Source organism: Hyperolius riggenbachi, chromosome 5 (assembly GCF_040937935.1).
Source record: "Hyperolius riggenbachi isolate aHypRig1 chromosome 5, aHypRig1.pri, whole genome shotgun sequence".
NCBI classification, from domain to species: domain Eukaryota; kingdom Metazoa; phylum Chordata; class Amphibia; order Anura; family Hyperoliidae; genus Hyperolius; species Hyperolius riggenbachi.
Genome location: NC_090650.1, coordinates 273,718,121 through 273,738,134, shown reverse-complemented (window position 1 = coordinate 273,738,134; position 20,014 = coordinate 273,718,121). Strand labels below are relative to the sequence as shown.

The 20,014-nt window shown below is 42.9% G+C and overlaps 1 protein-coding gene across 4 annotated transcripts in view; it reads left to right on the top strand.

Moving 5' to 3' along the window:
* The window catches only part of KIF13A (kinesin family member 13A), a 164,899-nt gene that overhangs the window by 46,813 nt on the left and 98,072 nt on the right, over positions 1-20,014 (top strand). For all 4 annotated transcript variants that reach the window (XM_068236944.1, XM_068236945.1, XM_068236943.1 and 1 more), the window contains exons 5-10: positions 44-131; positions 5,246-5,380; positions 8,214-8,326; positions 14,131-14,242; positions 17,842-18,054; positions 18,287-18,397. In XM_068236944.1, coding sequence (XP_068093045.1) covers positions 44-131; positions 5,246-5,380; positions 8,214-8,326; positions 14,131-14,242; positions 17,842-18,054; positions 18,287-18,397 — 772 coding nt within the window. The remainder of the gene's footprint in view (positions 1-43; positions 132-5,245; positions 5,381-8,213; positions 8,327-14,130; positions 14,243-17,841; positions 18,055-18,286; positions 18,398-20,014) is intronic.

The following is a 20,014-nucleotide window of genomic DNA, read 5'->3' as shown; positions in this document are numbered from 1 at the left end:
TAGTAATGTGTTGCTTCATAACTTTAAATCTGCTTACTTACAGAAGTCGCCAGTCACTTAAAGTTCGGGAGCACAAGGTGTTGGGACCATATGTGGATGGTTTATCACAGCTAGCAGTAACTACGTTTGAGGTACTTTATTATTGATATGTACTTCTCTTGACAGATGAACATACTGTAAAAAAATAAATTAATATATATGACATTAATACATGTTATCAAATGCCTTTCAAGAGTCAGCAGCTGTGGTAAATTTCTAGACCCATGGCAGCTGTATTATTAGGTTTGTTGTAAAAGACTTCCCAGAATACACATACTGAACTGGATATTACATTATTACACAACATTTCAGCTTTCACACCAGCTGCTGTGACCAATGGCAGAATTGTTTTTTTCTCATGGGATGACATTACTTTGGGTCAAAGGCAGATAGGAGGGTAACTATACAATCAGGAAGGAGTTTGGAGACCAGTTTTTAATTTTATATGTATCTCTTAGCTTTTTGTGAAGAAGTTTACATTTCTTTTGGGGTTTATTGTGGTTTGTGTCCCTGTCTAGGACAGTGTCCTTAACTTCCAGTCCTGACCTTGCTCATCTAAACTTTTTTAAGCTTTAAGAAGCCTTAAGACAACATGCATTGCTGGAGATAATAAAGAAGGGCATTGCTCCAGCATGTGGTAGCACTGAATTTTTAAAGCAATTCTAAATACGCTTACATGTTTATGCGTACATTTAATACTTTACCTTCTTTTTTCAGCAAATTGTAGAATATGCATCACTGAGCACATTTGATTCATAATGTTGCAATTCCTGAAAGAACAATGTAGATAGTATTATTATTATTTAGTATTTATAAAGCGACGACATCTTCTGCAGCGCTGTACAGGGTATATTCTCTTGTCACTTAACTGTCCCTCTGAGGGGCTCACAATCTAATCCCTACCATAGTCCTATGTCTATGTATGTATTGTGTAGTGTATATATCGTAGTCTAGGGCCAATTTAGGGGGAAGCCAAGTAACTTATCTGTATGTTTTTTGGGGGGATGTGGGAGGAAACCGGAGTACCAGGAGGAAACCCACGTAGACACGGGGAGAACATACAAACTCCTTGCAGATGTTGACCTAGCTAGGATTTGAATCGGGGACCCAGCGTTGCAAGGCGAGAGCGCTAACCACTATGCCACTGTGCTGGCCAGTGTAGTATGGCTATTATGTACAGCAACCAACAGTGGCATAGCTAAAGAGCTATGGGCCCCAGTGCAAGTATTTCATTGGCCCCCCAAGCACTCTATACATAACCATTTATAAGGTGTACCAAGGACAACCACAGTGTCAGAGGTGCAAGATGGGGATGGGGAACAGATTGTAATTATTACTACTATTCAAAGCATCTGTAAAAGTGATTATTACCAGCAAAGGACCAATAGAGAGCTAATACTGTGGTTGAGGGAGGGCCTCTCTGGCCCAAAGGCCTCAGTGTGGTCGCAACCTCTGCAACCCTATTGCTACGCCACTGGCAACCAGTAAGATTATAAATGCAGATTTTTGTACGAGTTCTAAAATGCAATTACATAGCCAGTGCAGTTGAAAAAAAATAATTCCATCCAACAAGTTCAATCATGACCGTTAACTTCCTAGCAACCATGTCACGCCAATTGCCGTGAGCGCGGCGACAGCCCCAGGACTACCTAATGGGGCGGGGTTTTGCAGGAAATTGTGTGCGCCAATGCGCTTGCATCTTCGCTTCCATCAAGTCTCCCAGCAACGATCGCCGCTATTTACAATGTACGGCGCTGCGATCGAAGGCAGCACTGTACTGAGGACAGCCGTCACAATCGGCTGTCCCCTTGGGAGGCATGGAGAGCAATCGGCTCTCATAGGCTGATGTCAATGAGAGCCAATCACTGGGATTGGCTGCCAGGGGGAGAGAGGAAGGGTGGGAAATAAAATGATAAAAAAACATGCCCACATTTATTTAAAAATAAAACAAATAAATAAAAAAATAAACAAACCCTCAAAAAGCAATCAGGGCCCACCAACAGAAAGCTCTGTTGGTGGGCAGAAAAGGGGGGATCACTTGTGTGCTGAGTTGTACGGCCCTACAACGAGGCCATAAAGCTGCAGTGGTCTAAATTGGAAAAAAATAGCCTTGTCACTAGGGGGCTGTAAGCCTACGGTCTTCAAGAGGTTAATTAATCAACTCCTTTTTATGTTAGCAATGCTGTCATATCCCTGCCCTTCACTTTAGTCCATCAGCTTATGAGAGTGGTGGAAAAATGATTTCATTGCCTACTCTGGTAGAATATTTGCTGGAATCTAGTTATTTTGTTCAATAGCTCCAGTGCTTTTGGCTTTTTTTTTTTTTTTTAGTTATCTATTTTAAGTAAGACTCATAGACAAGGCTTTGGGAAATGCTATACATAATTGGTATTTCCTTTCAGCAAAGTCTCGTGAGCAGTTTGAAATCAGCAGCACTGAGAGGACTGTGTCACTAGCTGTGTCCCCCGTGTGTGACCAGGAAGCTCCAAACAGGAACTGACTTCAATGCTTTGTGTATGTTGTTTCCTAGCTTCTCAAGTGTTAAAACACATGTAAGGCCCTTGTGATGATCACTGTGTGTTACAATCCTAAACAGAATAGGGCTGTGTGAAGATCAACATATGGCGAAGATCAGTGTTTTCAGTGCATGCAGATGCCTCACATCTCCATGCACTGAACACGCACACGTATTTTTGCATGCATGTTTTTAGACGCCACGCATGTTCGTATGTGGAAAATGTTTGTTTTTCCACTAAAGGTAAATATAGACAATAGAGTGAACATGGGAGGTGTCAGAAGACATACAGTAGGCTGTGTTTTTTTTCCGCGTTTGAAAACTAACATTAGATATGGATAAGCTCATTGATTTACATGGCCTGTCTGTTATAATGCAAATATGCATTGCAGGAAAATACACGGGAAACATACAAGTGTGCGAATTACAGCACTTGCAATTGATTTTGGTCAATATATCAATCAAGCATTGATCAGCAATGTCTATTCTCTTATCAGTTAAGATGGGTGGTTGATTGCTATTTTGTTAGCTTTGTACTCTGTTGGGTGGCACAGCACTAGCAATGGTGGCATTCCAATCAATTATTGATCAGAGTTCTGTCAAACATCAGGCAGGAAGAGGCAGGCTTGTTGCAATGTTTCCTCTTATCACCCTCCCATTCTCTCCTCTTTCCTGCCTATTAAGAGGAGAGAATGGGGTGGGGAATTGGAGGGTTAGATCAGCAAACATTTGGTGCCTTTTCCCGTCTAAAAATTTGACTTTAGCCAAACGTAAGGTTTTGCAAGGAGTGATTACTGGGACCGGGAGGAACGAGGAAAGGAATGGGCAATGCACAGAGGTATGTGGATCCAGCATGAACATACCTCTGTGTTTTCTTTAGGTAGCTTTGCCTCTGGTCAGGTATCCTTTAAAAGACAGGATGTTCTCTCGCTCTTGTTGCTGAACTGGATTTCATTATTTGAAAAATCATGTGAGACAAAAATGAGCCAATCAAGGGCCAGCAGAAAGAAAAACCCAGTTGTACATTGTAGTAGAGTATTTTATAGCCAATATATCCCAGCTTTCTGTAAATTGGCCAGAGATTACAGGCAGCATGTAGAATGTTAGTTTTCAAATGTTTTACAAATATGCTGTTATGTGAGCAAAACAGATCTGTGGAAGAAAAAGAAAGAGCTGTCCTGGGAACACTTGCATCTCTTTAGGAATTCTGCCTCATCAGATAAACACTCGTAAAGGGTAATAATGGGACATGTACTTAATAAGCTTTGATAGTCTTACAGCCAATTAAATGTAAACTGGCTTAGTCTACTTGGCTGAGAAATATCCTCTTTAAATTGATTAGCCCTAAGCTGTTATTTCTGTCCAAACAAAAGGCAGCCCAATGCTTTTCTCTGCTCATGCATGCAATAAAGTAGTAATGATATTGACAGCCCTTTAGGAAATGTCCTTATTCACCATTTTCAAGGGCAATTAACTTTTCCTGCAGCGCTTAATGCATGAATAATCTTAGGTTACCAGCCCAGGGAATTTTGCTAATTGATAACATTAGAAACTGTCTTTCCTATGACTGGATACCACTGTGAGTCATAAAGCCACATAGTCCTCAGTGAAGGACACAATCAGGACAGAGTGTGATCTATATTCATTTTCTGGATACTGAATACTTCTCCTAGTGCACATATTGTACCTTTACTTGCCTTAAAGAGCAACTGTATCAACGTCTGTCTGTACTCACAGCTAAAGTCCACTAGAAAGCAGAAGACTAAAGAAAATTAAACTTAGTCTCTCCTCCTGATTAGTTTATTTTCACATGTTAACTATGTGTTTTCTGTGTGAAGAACTGTTCAGGTTAGTGTACCTCATGGAGTCCCTGGACAAAGGTTGTGTACGTTTTTCAGGTGAGGAAAGCTGTGTGCTATATTGGAGGCCCGCTTTTAGAAGCATTTTTGTAGACATTACATTATTATTTCTAGTTTAATAGCACAAAAAAGCAATTACATTTTAGAACGATCTGACCGATATGCTTTAACGTTACCACAAAATAGCTCGAGTAACTGTATTAAGTGTACAGTTACAGTAAGTGTCACAGTAATTTAAGTGTCATGACATTCGTAATAGTTTACAAGTGGTCAATTCTTTGTTTATATTGTATCTGTGTGGTTGGAGCTAGTTTGTGGTTCCCAACTACTGTGTGGTTTTCCTATAAACTAAAGTGGTTAAAATTCAACAATCTAGCATTTGTTGGTGGTGAATCACAACTTTGTTTTATCACACCATTCGATGTTCCCAGTGTTGAAAACTCAGGAGACAAAATACTTCAGTGGTACAGTGGACAGCTCAGGGTGGTACAATTTATCTGATACGACAAGGAGTGTGGAGCAAGGGATGAGTTGTGATGCTGAAATGACAAGGAGTGCAGGGTGGTACAATTTATTTATTAAAAAAAAAAAAAGCCACAGATTTTTTTTTTTTTTTTATAACTTTGGAATTTAGGCTTCCTTGGCATAAACCATTGAAGCCCACTTGTCCTTTTTCAGACTTTGTGTATAATTACATGTTTCTGGACCCTGCCCTGTCCCCACTGTCCAGTATTTTAGATATGGTAATGTCTGGTAGGCAAGCTGTTGGTCATATCTCAAGTACAACTCTTGTAATTAGAAAGATGCACGCCTTTACTTTTTTTCCCATTAGGATATTGAATCGTTAATGTCGGAAGGAAACAAATCTCGCACTGTCGCTGCAACAAACATGAATGAGGAGAGTAGCCGATCACATGCAGTCTTCACCATCATTGTCACCCAAACACTGTATGACCATCAGTCTGGCGTAAGTATCTGTACATTCGTTATTGGTGTATGTGTGGTTTAGATCAGAAGAGGAGATGAATAAACTAAGCAATTTAGGCATAAAAAAATAAAAAATATAGTTTGCTTTATCTTGGCACTTACCATACTACATGATCATCACATAAATGTCTTTTCATTCACATTTAAAGAGAACCCAAGGTGTGTTTAAAGAATGTTATCTGTATACAGAGGCTGGATCTGCCTATACAGCCCAGCCTCTGTTGCTATCCCAAACCCCCTAAGGTCCCCCTGCACTCTGCAATCCCTCATAAATCACAGCCATGCTGTGAGGCTGTGTTTACATCTGTAGTGTCAGTCTCAGCTGCTCCCCCGCCTCCTGCATAGCTCCGGTCCCTGCCCCCGTCCCTTCCCTACCATTCAGCAGGGAGGGAAGGGATGCAGGCGGGGACTGGAGTTCTGCTGGAGGCGGGGAGAGCAGCAGACTGACACTATAGGGATAAACACAGCCAGCTCTGACAAGCTGTTTGTCAGCAGCGTGGCTGTGATTTATGAGGGATTGCAGAGTGCAGGGGGACCTTAGGGGGGTTTGGGATAGCAACAGAGGCTGGGCTGTATAGGCAGATCCAGCCTCTGTATGCAGATAATATTCTTCAAACCCACCTCGGGTTCTCTTTAAGCTGTTTTTATAAAGAACAATTAAAGAGTTTTTGAGTAGATTGTCGAACACAATGGGCCCGATACGATTCACCTTTCCTCCTAAATTTCTCTTAGGAGAAACTTTCAGCACTCTGCAATTGAAAAAGTAGGAGAAAAAGTATTTGTAAAATGATAAGTATTTACCTGCTTGCTGGTGTCTTAAATGGCTTTTTATTGATAAAATGTGAAAATATCCCCTAGGAGAAAACATAAAAAGTACATTGGATCCCTTAGTCTTCTTTCATGTGCATACAGTATACAGAATAAAAAAGTAGCCTTTACTTCGTCCATTCAAAACCTACAAATCTTCTATATCTACAATGACCGTTCTAATCTAAAAACAATCTTGCTCCTAGGTGCATCCAAAATTTAGATTAACCACTCTGCGACCGCCTATTGCAGGATGGGGTCACAGAGTGGCTTTCTCGTTCCTCCAGGACGCATATGTGCGTCATCTCACGATGCACAAGATTTGGAGAGAGCTCGTACCCGCTCTAGCGCAAGCTCCCGTAGATAAACATTGCAGGGATCCGTAACGAGCCTGTCAGCCCGCGATCGCAGCTGGCAGGCTCTTAGATCTAGCGCATCGCTGTACTAGGTACAGTCCTGTCACTTGGCTGTCCCCTGGAGTGGCTCAGAATCGGATGCCTCTCATAGACTAATGCCTATGAGAGGTGATCCTTGTGCTTGATCTCAGAGGGAGAAAGGGAAGGAAATTAAAAAAAAAAAAATAACAATTAAAAAAAAAAATGTTTTAAATTAATAAATAAAAAAGTCAAAGCAATCAGATGCCACCAACCGAAAGCTCTGTAGGTGGCAAGAAAAGGAGGACAGATTAATTTGGGTGCTAAGTTGTATGGCCCTGCAGCAAACTGTTAAAGCTGTGGTGTGCTGAATTGTAAAAAAAAGGCCTGGTCACTAGGGGGATGTAAGCCTGTGGTCCTCAAAATGTTAAAGGATACTTGAGTCAATCAAAGAAAATTTTTACTCACCTGGGGCATACCAGGTCCCATGCTGAAGTTCCGCTGTTCTCCAGGCCTCTGCTGTCCTCTCCGTAAGATCACATCCCGTAGCTGGGTTGTGGTCTTCAGCATGGGCGCATTGTGCCCCTCTCGTCATTGCACTCCCACGGCAATGAGGGCTCTGCACTTGCGCAGTTCATACGGACTTGAACTACGCAAGCACAGAGCGCTCATGCCCATGACCCAGCCACGGGTCACAAGCTTATGGAAGAGAAAACGGCGGCCTGGAGAACAGCAGAACTTTGGTGTGGGACCTGATAGACCTCTAGGGGCTGGAAGAAGCCCTAGGGCAGTAAAACTTTTTCTTAGGTCACCTCATGTATCCTTTAAGCCTAAGGTATGTTTTGCAGCTGTCAGGCCACTTCATCAGAGGCAATGTAAATTTCTACTTTACATCACAGGTCTTCAAGGAGCAAATAGTTTCAAGCACTTGTATTTAAAAAACAAACAGAAACACAATGGTATATTAACCTCTGGGTATCCTCAACTCTGTAACACACATATATACGCACAGCACATCCAGTGTGCCACGTGTAGCAAGCTTCCTTCCCCACTGGTTGGCTGTGGCACACTGGACGTTTTTAGATTGGATATATCAGAATTGTTTGTTTTAAACTGATGAAGTAAAGGTCACTTTTTAACCAATATTATGCATTCTTCTGTATGCACATGAAAGAAGACTGAGTCCAACTGAAACCTCATTGTTTTGTATGTACACAGTGCAGAACTGTCAGCTAACATAGTACTAATGCTGAGTACACTCTTAGGCTGGTTTCATACTATGCCGGAGTAGTACTATGTCAATATTGATGGAAGCAGTGTACAGTTCGCAGGGTCCTCTGCTATTCTGGAGTGCAGATGTACCATTTGTCAAATGAATGGCAATACAATCCACCTACTGTAATATGTGCAGGTTAGATTTGCCCGCATTGGACTTCAAAAGCTTCAAATAGAACGGGTCAATGTGAACTGGCTCATAGAAAATCTTTGAAGTTCTTGATCCATCCATTTTGAGTCTGTTACCCAGTCCATCAAAATTCATGACATGGGATGTAGTGTGAACAGAGGCTAGTATAAATTGTGTGCTAAAGCAGCACTTGTTGATGTTGAATACTTCTGCTTCCTCTTGAGTAGAACTCAGGAGAACGTGTCAGTAGAGTCAGCTTGGTGGATTTGGCTGGCAGCGAAAGAGTATCCAAAACCGGGGCTGCAGGGGAACGTCTCAAGGAAGGAAGCAACATTAACAAGTAAGAGGCTTTTCTGGGATTTTTATTTGTATGTGTTTTTATAGCTGGTTAATACGATTTTGTAAGTTCAGAAGTGATGCATGATATTCTAGAAACATGGAAAATAGATAACATATGACTATTTTGATGATTTAGTGTGTCGCAGTCAGAAAAGTGTGGAAGGTTTTATGGTAGATCAGGTGGACTAAATACTGTGGTTAGTTACAGTACAGTTGTAGTATAGTTACTACTAGAAATACTCTTTTAGCTGTTTTGATATGGGGAAAACACATTGTGGATGCTTAATGTAATATTATAGGCCAGTAAAAATTCTGTATTAAAACCTAGTAATGTATAAATACATATCTGTATAACAGCAGCTTAAAATGAAATGTGTCTAATCATAATGCAAAAATGTAAAACAAGTGTCATAAGATCAAATAGGAAGGTACGAAGTCTCTGTACTTCCAAAAAATGACTGCTGCTGTTAGATCACATAGCTGTTCTGGGCTAGTATCTTAGACTGAGCAAATCTGAAATAATTGCTCTAGACCTATGACTCCATCCATGAAGGTGTTTTGCCTCATGAAATATTTCTTTAATGCGGATTCCACTTGTAAGTGTCAGCGTGTAATATAACAGCTTCTGCTAATTTTCCCTAATAATATCTCTAGCCTCTCATTATTTCAGCAATAATAATAAGGCACCTATTTTGGAAAAAAAAATGCTAAATAAATGCTGTACATGAAAGCCAGTAGCTTTATGTGCCAAGATCATGGTGTGGAAGCTATTTGTATAGGGATAGGAATGTTCTTGCCACTCCTATGAGCAGCCTAAGGGCAAATCTGAGCATTGCTGCATGACAATGCCTAGGCAAATATGGACTTTGGTAGACATTACTATAGGGAATTGCTGATGGTCACAAAGCATGGTGATGGCTTTGATAGTGTTTTATTTGCACTTTTTTTTCCCTAACCGGTGCCCCTTAATGGTGTCATTTTGTAAGATCACTTGAAACTTTAACCACTTGAGGACCACAGTCTTTCTACCCCTTAAGGACCAGAGCCTTTTTCTCCATTCAGACCACTGCAGCTTTCACGTTTTTATTGCTCAGTCATACAACCTACCACCTAAATGAATTTTACCTCCTTTTCTTGTCACTAATACAGCTTTCTTTTGGTGCTATTTGATTGCTGCTGCGAGTTTTACTTTTTATTATATTCATCAAAAAAGACATGAATTTTGTCAAAAAAATTATTTTTTTTTACTTTCTGTGCTGACATTTTTAAAATAAAGTAAAATTTCTGTATACATTTTTGTCCAAATTTATTGTGCTACATGTCTTTGATTAAAAAAAATCCATTCAGTGTATATTTATTGGTTTGGGTAAAAGTTATAGTGTTTACAAACTATGGTGCCAAAAGTGAATTTTCCCTTTTTGAAGCATCTCTGACTTTTCTGACCACCTGTCATGTTTCATGAGGTGCTAAAATTCCAGGATAGTATAAATACCCCCAAAATGACCCCATTTTGGAAAGAAGACATCCCAAAGTATTCACTGAGAGGCATGGTGAGTTCATAGAAGATTTTATTTTTTGTCACAAGTTAGCGGAAAATGACACTTTGTGACAAAAAAAAAAGTTTCCATTTCTTCTAACTTGTGACAAAAAAAAAATGATCTGCCACGGACTCACTATGCTCCTCTCTGAATACCTTGAAGTGTCTACTTTCCATAATGGGGTCATTTGTGGGTTGTGTTTACTGTCCTGGCATTTTGGGGGGTGCCTAATTGTAAGCACCCCTGTAAAGCCTAAAGGTGCTCATTGGACTTTGGGCCCCTTAGCGCAGTTAGGCTGCAAAAAAGTGCCACACATGTGGTATCGCCGTACTCAGGAGAAGTAGTATAATGTGTTTTGGGGTGTATTTTTACACATACCCATGCTGGGTGGGAGAAATATCTCTGTAAATCACAATTTTTTGATTATTTTTTTTACACACAATTGTCCATTTACAGAGATATTTCTCCCACTCAGCATGGGTATGTGTAAAAATACACCCCAAAACACATTATACTACTTCTCCTGAGTACGGCGATATCACATGTGTGGCACTTTTTTGCACCCTAAGTGCGCTAAGGGGCCCAAAGTCCAATGTGTACCTTTAGGATTTCACAGGTCATTTTGCGACATTTGGTTTCAAGACTACTCCTCACGGTTTAGGGCCCCTAAAATGCCAGGGCAGTATAGGAACCCCACAAATGACCCCATTTTAGAAAGAAGACACCCCAAGGTATTCCGTTAGGAGTATGGTGAGTTCATAGAAGATTTTATTTTTTGTCACAAGTAAGCGGAAATTGATTTTAATTGTTTTTTTTCACAAAGTGTCAATTTCCGCTAACTTGTGACAAAAAATAAAATCTTCTATGAACTCGTCATACACCTAACAGAATACCTTGGGGTGTCTTTTTTCTAAAAAGGGGCCACTTGTGGGGTTCCTATACTGCCCTGGCATTTTACGGGCCCAAAACCGTGAGTAGTCTGGAAACCAAATGTCTCAAAATGACTGTTCAGGGGTATAAGCATCTGCAAATTTTGATGACAGGTGGTCTATGAGGGGGCGAATTTTGTGGAACCGGTCATAAGCAGGGTGACCTTTTAAATGACAGGTTGTATTGGGCCTGATCTGATGGATGGGGGGGGCTAGGGGGGTGACAGGAGGTGATTGATGGGTGTCTCAGGGGGTGGTTAGAGGGGAAAATAGATGCAATTAATGCACTGGGGAGGTGATCGGAAGGGGGTCTGAGGGTGATCTGAGGGTTTGGCCGAGTGATCAGGAGCCCACACGGGGCAAATTAGGGCCTGATCTGATGGGTAGGTGTGCTAGGGGGTGACAGGTGGTGACAGTAGGTGATTGATGGGTGTCTCAAGGTGTGATTAGTGAGGGGAATAGATGCAAGCAATGCACTGGCGAGGTGATCAGGGCTGGGGTCTGAGGGCGTTCTGAGGGTGTGGGCGGGTGATTGGGTGCCCTAGGGGCAGATAGGGGTCTAATCTGATGGGTAGCAGTGACAGGTGGTGACAGGGGGTGATTGATGGGTAATTGGTGGGTATTTAGAGGAGAGAACAGATGTAAACCATGCACTTGGGAGGTGATCTGACGGCGGGTCTGCAGGCGATCTGATGGTGGGGGTGGGTGATCAGATTGCCCGCAAGGGGCAGGTTAGGGGCTGATTGATGGGTGGCAGTGACAGGGGGTGATTGATGGGTGGCAGTGACAGGGGGTGATTGATGGTTGGCAGTGACGGGGTGATTGATGGGTGATTGATAAGTGATTGACAGGTGATCAGTGGGTTATTACAGGGAAGAACAGATGTAAATAATGCACTGGCGAATTGATAAGGGGGGGTCTGAGGGCAATCTGAGCATGTGGACGGGTGATTGGGTGCCCGCAAGGGGCAGATTAGGGTCTGATCTGATGGGTAACAGTGACAGGTGGTGATAGGGGTGATTGATGGGTAATTAGTGGGTGTTTAGAGGAGAGAACAGATGTAAACAATGCACTTGGGAGGTGATCTGACGGCGGGTTTGCGGGCGATCTGATGGTGTGGGTGGGTGATCAGATTGCCCGCAAGGGGCAGGTTAGGGGCTGATTGATGGGTGGCAGTGACAGGGGGTGATTGACGGGTGATTGACAGGTGATCAGGGGGGATAGATGCATACAGTACACGGGGGGGGGGGGGGGGGGTCTGGGGAGAATCTGAGTGGTGGGGGGGGGGTGATCAGGAGTCCCCAGGGTGCAGTTAGGGACCTAATTAAAAAAATAGCGATAGTAACAGATAGACAGGGAGTGATTGATGGGTGATTAGGGGAGTGATAGGGTGTAAACAGTGGTCTGGGAGGTGGGCAGGGGGGGGGGGGGCTGAGGGGTGCTGTGGGCGATCAGGGGGGGGGGAGATCAGTGTGCTTGAGTGCAGACTAGGGTGCCTGCAGCCTGCCCTGGTGTTCCCTCGGACATTGGGACCACCGGGGCAGGAGGCAGCCTGTATAATACACTTTGTATACATTACAAAGTGTATTATACACTTTGTAGCAGCGATCGTGGGGTTAACAATCTGCCGGCGCTTCCGAACGGCCGGTGGGTTGTCGTCGCGGGTGGGCGGAGCCAGTTGCCGGGGAAGCGCGCGTCATCAATGATGCAATCGCTCCCCCGGCATGCCGAAAGGACGCAACGCCCTTGGGTGTATTGTGGTCCTTTCGGGATACACTTTGCCGCCGCCCATCGGCTGTGGGCGGTCGGCAAGTGGTTAATATTACCAAAAATTCTAATTCACTGTTTTTACCTACCACACCCTGATGCCACCTTAAATCATAGATGGAGGCTGCCATCCTAATTCCCATTTTAAGTATGTCAATTGTTTGGCAGTTTTAATGATCCTTCTGATTGCACACACCTGAAAAAGCATTTGGCTAATATAGCCAGACTTTAATCACAACACCTGGTGTTCATACTTGTTCTGGGTCAGTGGATGAAAGTAGGAGGCTAGGTTCATACACAGGCCGGATGCTCAAAATTGTGTTACAGGGTAACCTGAACGGATGCGCCGTGCCCTGTCACAGCATCTGGTAAGTGTGCTCACACTACTCACTGTTGTGCATCTGGCCCACCATTGCAACCAATCGAGTCCTACCACCGCTGATACCGCTGCTGGGCTCGGGGAGAAGTGCTGGTAAGCTTAGAGCCCCAGTAAAAACATAGGGTTACCATTGGTTAGATCAAGGTTGAATCTTACCTACCAACAGGGAGGATTCTCATTGGTCCACCAATGAAAATTCTTCCTGATGCAAAGAAAGGATTCCCATGGGTCTTTAGCAAAGCAGTGAAATGCCCTGTGGTTCTGCTGAGACTCTGATAATGGTGCATGCCCTGAGTCTAGCAGTAGTCAGCGCGCATGGAAAACCCGAAGGGCAACTGAAGACACAGAAGACAGGGGAGTAGATCAGGAACAGAGGGGAAAAAGTCTAGTGGGAATGAACACTGATTCCTGACACTGATTCTATGAGCATCCGCAGCGTATGAAGGCTCCAGAATGGTCGTTAACGTGCGTTCTGCTCCATTGTAACTGGCAAGCATAAACGGATCCTATGCTTAACATGGGATCTGTTGACACGTCCGCTTTCGCCCTGCTGGATTGGAGCATTTTTTGGCTTAGTGCAAATGGGCCTTAAGAGTCACAGGATCCCGCTCACTAATAATAATTGTATTACTACGGGGTTATTTTAAGGGTATCCTATTGTAGTCAGGTCTAATTTTGTATTTCTGCTTTTTTTTATTTTTTTTATTCATAACACTCTTGATAGTCAGGATCAGATTAAAGTGAACCCGAGGTGAGAATGATATGGAGGCTGCCATATTTCAGGTGAGAATGATATGGAGGCTGCCATATTTCCTTTTAAACAATACCAGTTGCCTGGCAGTCCTGCTGGTCTTCTTGGCTGCAGTAATGAACTGAATTACACCAGAAACAAGCATGCAGCTAATCTTGTCAGTTCTGACAATATTGTCAGAAACCCCTGACGTGCTACATTGCTTATTCAGGGTCTATGTTGATAGTATAAGAGGCAGAGGACCAGGAGGGCAACCAGGCAACTGGTATTGCTTAAAAGGAAATAAATATGGCAGCCTCCATATTATTCTTACCTCATGTTCCCTTTAAGGCTCCCATCACAGGTAACTCCTGGAGCATGGATAGGGGATATTTTTTATTGCTTTAGGAATTATAGCAGTATTATACCTGTATTTTAATGTTTGTGCATCTGTCCACCCAGGTCACTAACAACTTTGGGTTTGGTTATATCTTCTTTGGCGGACCAAGCTGCAGGGAAAGGAAAGAACAAATTTGTGCCTTACAGAGATTCAGTATTAACATGGCTTCTCAAGGTAATCGCCTAACATGGCATGTTTTATGGAAGTATTTGCCTCTGTTTCCCCAGCCACATGTACACACTAGCAGCAGGTATACAGGTGGGTTGGCAAAATAGAATACAATCCAAATATTTTTTTCCATTACCTAACAGTGAAGTTCCCTTGTGCGTAATGTACTTGAGAGATGAATTGCTGTCAGGGAGTATCCTCAATGCAGCACTGTATTGTTGTGTGTTGCTCAGTGTTAAATTTGCATACTTGGGCAGATCAAGGTAGGCGATGAAAACTTATTTTCAGCCCTTTTCCAAATAGAAGTAACAACACTGTCCTGATCACCACCTTTATAAAAATCAAATCCGAAAAATGAATCCAATTGGAAAATTAGTGTCACTGTAACGATTGTAATAATGTTTTGGTGTAGCAATACAGACGTCCGATTATGTGGTGATCTGCAGAATCACCAATAATACAGATGCTATACCTGATTATGTGGTGATCTGCAGAATCACCAATAATGCAAGTATAGCTAAAAGGAACACAGAGTGAGATGTGCTTGGTGCAATAATAACTGATTAGTTTAATGAGACCTCCCCAGAGGAGCTGGTGGGTACTATCAGAAAAGCACCTCACCAGTGGCAAGGGCTCACTGGTGAGTAGAGAGGTCAGACAGGCTAGGTTCGGCAACTGAGAGGCAGATACAGTACAGAATCAGTAGGCAAAAGAGTAGTAGGTATTCAGGCAGAGGTTCAGCAACTAGATCAGATGGGCAGAGGTACAGAAACGTTAAGCAATGGCGGAGTCAGAGATAAGCCAGAGTCATACACAGAATATCAATAATAATACAATAAACAATAGTCCTAGTCTTGTGTGAAATCCCTGGTTTCCTCCCAGATCAAAGCACACCGGATGCTAGTCTAAGGTCTGAGCGCTAACACGTATGTATTCGCAACCGCAGACAGGTTGCGAGTGAATCGTGAAGGCTTAAGAAGCAGAGGAGACCTCACAGCCGCGCCCACTGCAATTAGCCAATCCTGAGCGGCGTGAGTCCCCTCTGACGTCAGCCGACCAGCGGGTCAGCTGATGCGCCTCCTCCCAGCATAAAGGTCCTGTCTACGCGTGCGGCCGCGCGATACTGCAACCGTATGGGCCAAAGACTATTCCGTCCTCGGCGTGCTAGACGCCGACGGAACGGAAAAACCCTCCAAGCGGGGAACTGAGGCGGCTGCGGAGACACCCTGTGTGCCCGCAGCCGCAGATGTTACAGTCACATTGACGATCTCCGGTACAAATCTGGAATGAGATCTTCTGTTCTTTATAAATATTCCCTGATGTAAATTCACCTAGATGTGTAATCAAATAAGCACATAAAAGTAATGAAAGTTGAAATAAGTTCTAGTAATTGTTTTTTACTGCATGCTCTCATTAAAAGACATGACTGATAAATGTGGTTCTGTTGGCTTGCTTAGGCATGTATTCCATAGACTGTGGGCAGAATTCTCTCACGTCAGCAGTACTGCAATGAGCTCCAGAGTACTGCTTGTCCTGAAGTGAGAATATTTGTAAAATATTGCCTTGGTTCTGTGATCTGATTTTTGAAAAGTACACTGAACTGCTAATGATCATGTTATGCATACAGTAAAACGCTCTAGTGGTTCTGATTACTGTTTGAATACATTTCCATGTCTGTCAGACACCAGACTCTTTTCCTGTTGGCTTTCCTGTTTGCAGTGACGTGGAATACTGAAGTATGGAAACATTAATATTATTATTATTTATCTATAAAGCACCAGCATATTCCGTAGCGCTGTGCATAGTACAGGTGTCAGTACACAGAGCTGGATCATTCACAAGGCAAACCTAGGCATGTGAAGAGAGACTAGTGGCCTGGTTGATACTAGCCCCCACCAAATCTTACAAATCTCCCACAACCCCCCTCCCCCCCCCCCCCCCCACACACACACACACCAAAAAAAACCCTAAAAATTAGGTGGTAATAAAGGGTGGGACCAAAGTTGGTAATTGCTAGGGCCCCATTTCATCATGATCCCAGCCAGAGAACTATCTACAAGGAGTATGTGTCTGTGTCTGTGTGGGTTTTCTCCGGGCACTCCATTTTCCTCCCACTTTCCAAAAACATGCAGATAAGTTAATTGGCTTCCCCCCTAAATTGGCCCTCAACTAGGATAAATACACTACACTATACATACAGACATATGACTATGGTAGGGATTAGATTGTGAGCCCCTCTGAGGGACAGTTAAGTGACAAGACAATGTACTCTGCACAGTGCTGCGGAAGATGTTGGCACTATATAAATACTTTTTTTTTTTTTTTTTTTTTTAAATGATACTTTTTGTATCAGTGTTTTCCCATCATTATCAGCTGTACATGAGAAGGAGCACACTGAGTTAAAAACTTACATTTCAAATGCAATCCCTGTAATGAAATTTATCCTTTAATTCCCAATAATGTGAGTAGTTTAAATTAAAATTAAAGGTTTCAGTCGCTAACAATATTTAGTACTATCTTTGCTTTAAGGCTAATTTCACACCAGGACGTTGCGTTAGAGGGGGCGTTAAGGTCGCATAACGTCCCCCTAACTCAACGCCTGGTGGTGCTGGATCTGGACGTCAGAGTGAGCCGCGTTGTGCAGCTCACTCTGGCGTCAGTGATGCCGTGATGTGCACTCTTGTGCGCATGCGGCATCACGTGGTCCCGCCGGCCAATCGCCGCACAGAGCGGCTGCTCCAGGAAGTAAACACTGCACGTCATAACGTGCAGTGCATATTAATTAGCCATGTGCCTGGCCGCTCTCCGCTCCTCCCCAACATTACTGAGCATGTGCAAGCAGTCTAACGCGGCTCAGCCGCGTCCAAAGTACTGCATGCAGAACGTTGTCTTGTGACGCAGCGTTACAATGTAACGCAACGTCCGCACTGTGAACAGCCCCATTGATTTTTCATTACTGTGCGGTGGGCTGCGTTACAGGCTGCTCTAACGTGCGCCTGTAACGTCCCACTGTGAAACCAGCCTAAGTCCAAATATAATGTGTCACTATTAAAAAAACAACTTTATTAACACACAAACAACATACAAGTAAATTATAAAGAAAAATCTGCAATAAAATAATAATTGTAATAGACATCGGTAGGTATATCATACATACAGATTTAGATGATGTATTCATTTAATTTTTTTTTCACATTTATACTTTAAGTCAGCACTGTAAATACAACCAACCTGAATCATGTTATCAAGCATTAGAATCAGAATATCACCAAAAGTATATGCAAAAATATAATACAGCAAACATCAGTTGTGTTAACTGACTTTACACTATGTTAAGCATTGCATGTATGGGTTGATGTATTCAATTTTGTCTACATACTGTACAGTGTACTCTGTCACATTGTCATCTGTTTTGTTATTCTCATTGTGTATTGATAGTTTTTTTTTATAATATAATGGTCTTGTTTATAGTAAACATGTTTGTTCACTTTTGGCATTTGTAAATCTAAACGTAAAAAACATATAATTTTCAAATAAAAGTTATATTGAATGGTTTCACTTAGTTGCAAATATCTAATTTCTTTTTTTGCATGTGTGGCGTAAAGGATAATTTGGGAGGCAACAGCAAGACAGCTATGATAGCCACAATAAGTCCAGCAGCTGATAACTATGAAGAGACTCTGTCTACATTACGCTATGCTGACCGAGCAAAAAGGATAGTCAATCATGCTGTGGTGAATGAAGATCCTAATGCCAGAGTTATCCGAGAACTACGGGAGGAAGTAGAGAAGCTCAGAGAACAGCTGTCACAAGCAGAGGTTAGTCCTTGCCTAGCAGCTCACATTCAGAAGAAAACCCTTTGGCCAAAACACTGTCTGCTAATGTATTATTGTTATTATTCTTTTTAATGTCTATTCCTAAATAATACAAGTATATGCCTTGTGATCAAACGTTACCATCTAGCAGTATGAAATAGTATGAAGCAGATGGCAAGATTTATTGAGCTTACTTTAATCAATTATGTGTCTGTTTGTTATTTTCCATTTGTAGGCAATGAAGGCACCTGAACTGAAAGAAAAATTAGAAGAATCTGAGAAACTTATCAGAGATCTAACAATCACCTGGGAAGAGAAACTGAGGAAAACGGAATCCATTGCTCAGGTATTAGTCAGAAACCACATATCTTTAAAACTGCAAACTGTGAAATTCTGGGGTTTTACATCTATTTAGTAAGTAGAGGGAAATTATGAAATTATGAGCTATCGATCTGATGCTGGTAAGTGATTCCTGCTTGCTGCCGCTGCTGGGTGCAATTCTGGAGGGAGGGGCGTGGAAGGGGGGGCCCCTAGGTGAGGGAGGTAGGGGGAGGCTTCCCCCCCTCCCCGCTGCTCTGTGCCCACTTTTCCCCCTTCCAGCATGCATGGGGGCACTGAGACCTGAATACCTAACTGGGGGGAGTGCGGAAGGGGGGGCTCTAGGTGAGGGAGGGGGGGAAGCATCCCCCCCTCCCCGCCGCTCTGTGCCAGCTGCCCCCCCTTCCAGCATGGGGGCCCCCACTAACTGGGGACCGGCCTTTGTGGGGATATCTGCCGCCAATCTAATTGCAATTTGTGGGGATATCTGCCGCCAATCTAATTGTATTTTGTGGGGAAATCTGCCGCCAATCTGATTGCATTTTGTGGGGATATCTGCTGCCAATCTAATTGCATTTTGTGGGGAAATCTGCAGCCAATCTAATTGCATTTTGTGGCGATATCTGCCACGAATCTAATTGCATTTTGTGGGGATATCTGCCACCAATCTGATTGTATTTTGTTGGGAAATCTGCCGCCAATCTGATTGCATTTTGTGGGGAAATCTGCCGCCAATCGAATTGCATTTTGTGCGGATATCTGCTGCCAATCTGATTGCATTTTGTGGGGATATCTGCTGCTAATCTAATTGCAATTTGTGGGGATATCTGCCGCAATCTAATTGCATTTTGTGCGGAAATCTGCAGCCAATCTAATTGCATTTTGTGGGGATATCTGCCACCAATCTAATTGCATTTTGTGGGGAAATCTGCAGCCAATCTAATTGCATTTTGTGGGGGTATCTGCTGCCAATCTGATTGCATTTAGTGGGGGAATCTGCCGCCAATCTGATTGTATTTTGTCGGGAAATCTGCCGCCAATCTGATTGTATTTTGTGGGGATATCTGCTGCCAATTTGATTGCATTTTGTGGGGATATCTGTTGCCAATTTGATTGCATTTTGTGGGGAAATCTGCCGCCAATCTGATTTCATTTTGTCGGAAAATCTGCTGCCATTTGACTACTTGATGAGTTATCATGAGGCATGCAACTACTTGATTATTTTATCTAAAATGTATCTGGTCAGACCTAATTTCTGTGAATAACACCGCTACTTTTTTTTTTTTTTAAGTCTGCCCATGACTCATCATGACCATGCCTATGTTCCAATGCATGGTGACCATCATTTATTTTTGCTGTGGCGCGCTGCGTGTGCCGCATGTGGACATATCCCTATCCTCAGAAGTACTCACAATCTATTCCCTACCATAAAATCATGCAAAATTTCTAGAGTACATGTGTATGTCAAAAAATGGGGGGGGGGGGGAGAGGGGGCGGGCCCCAGGCTGAAACTTCCTTGGTGGGCCCTTAGTGTCCCAGTCCAACCCTGCACGTGACCATTTTCAAAGGTACCGTGGCGCAAAAGTTACTATTCTGCCGGAATCACCATCTCACCATTGCCAGTGTTGGGTATCTACGACATGAT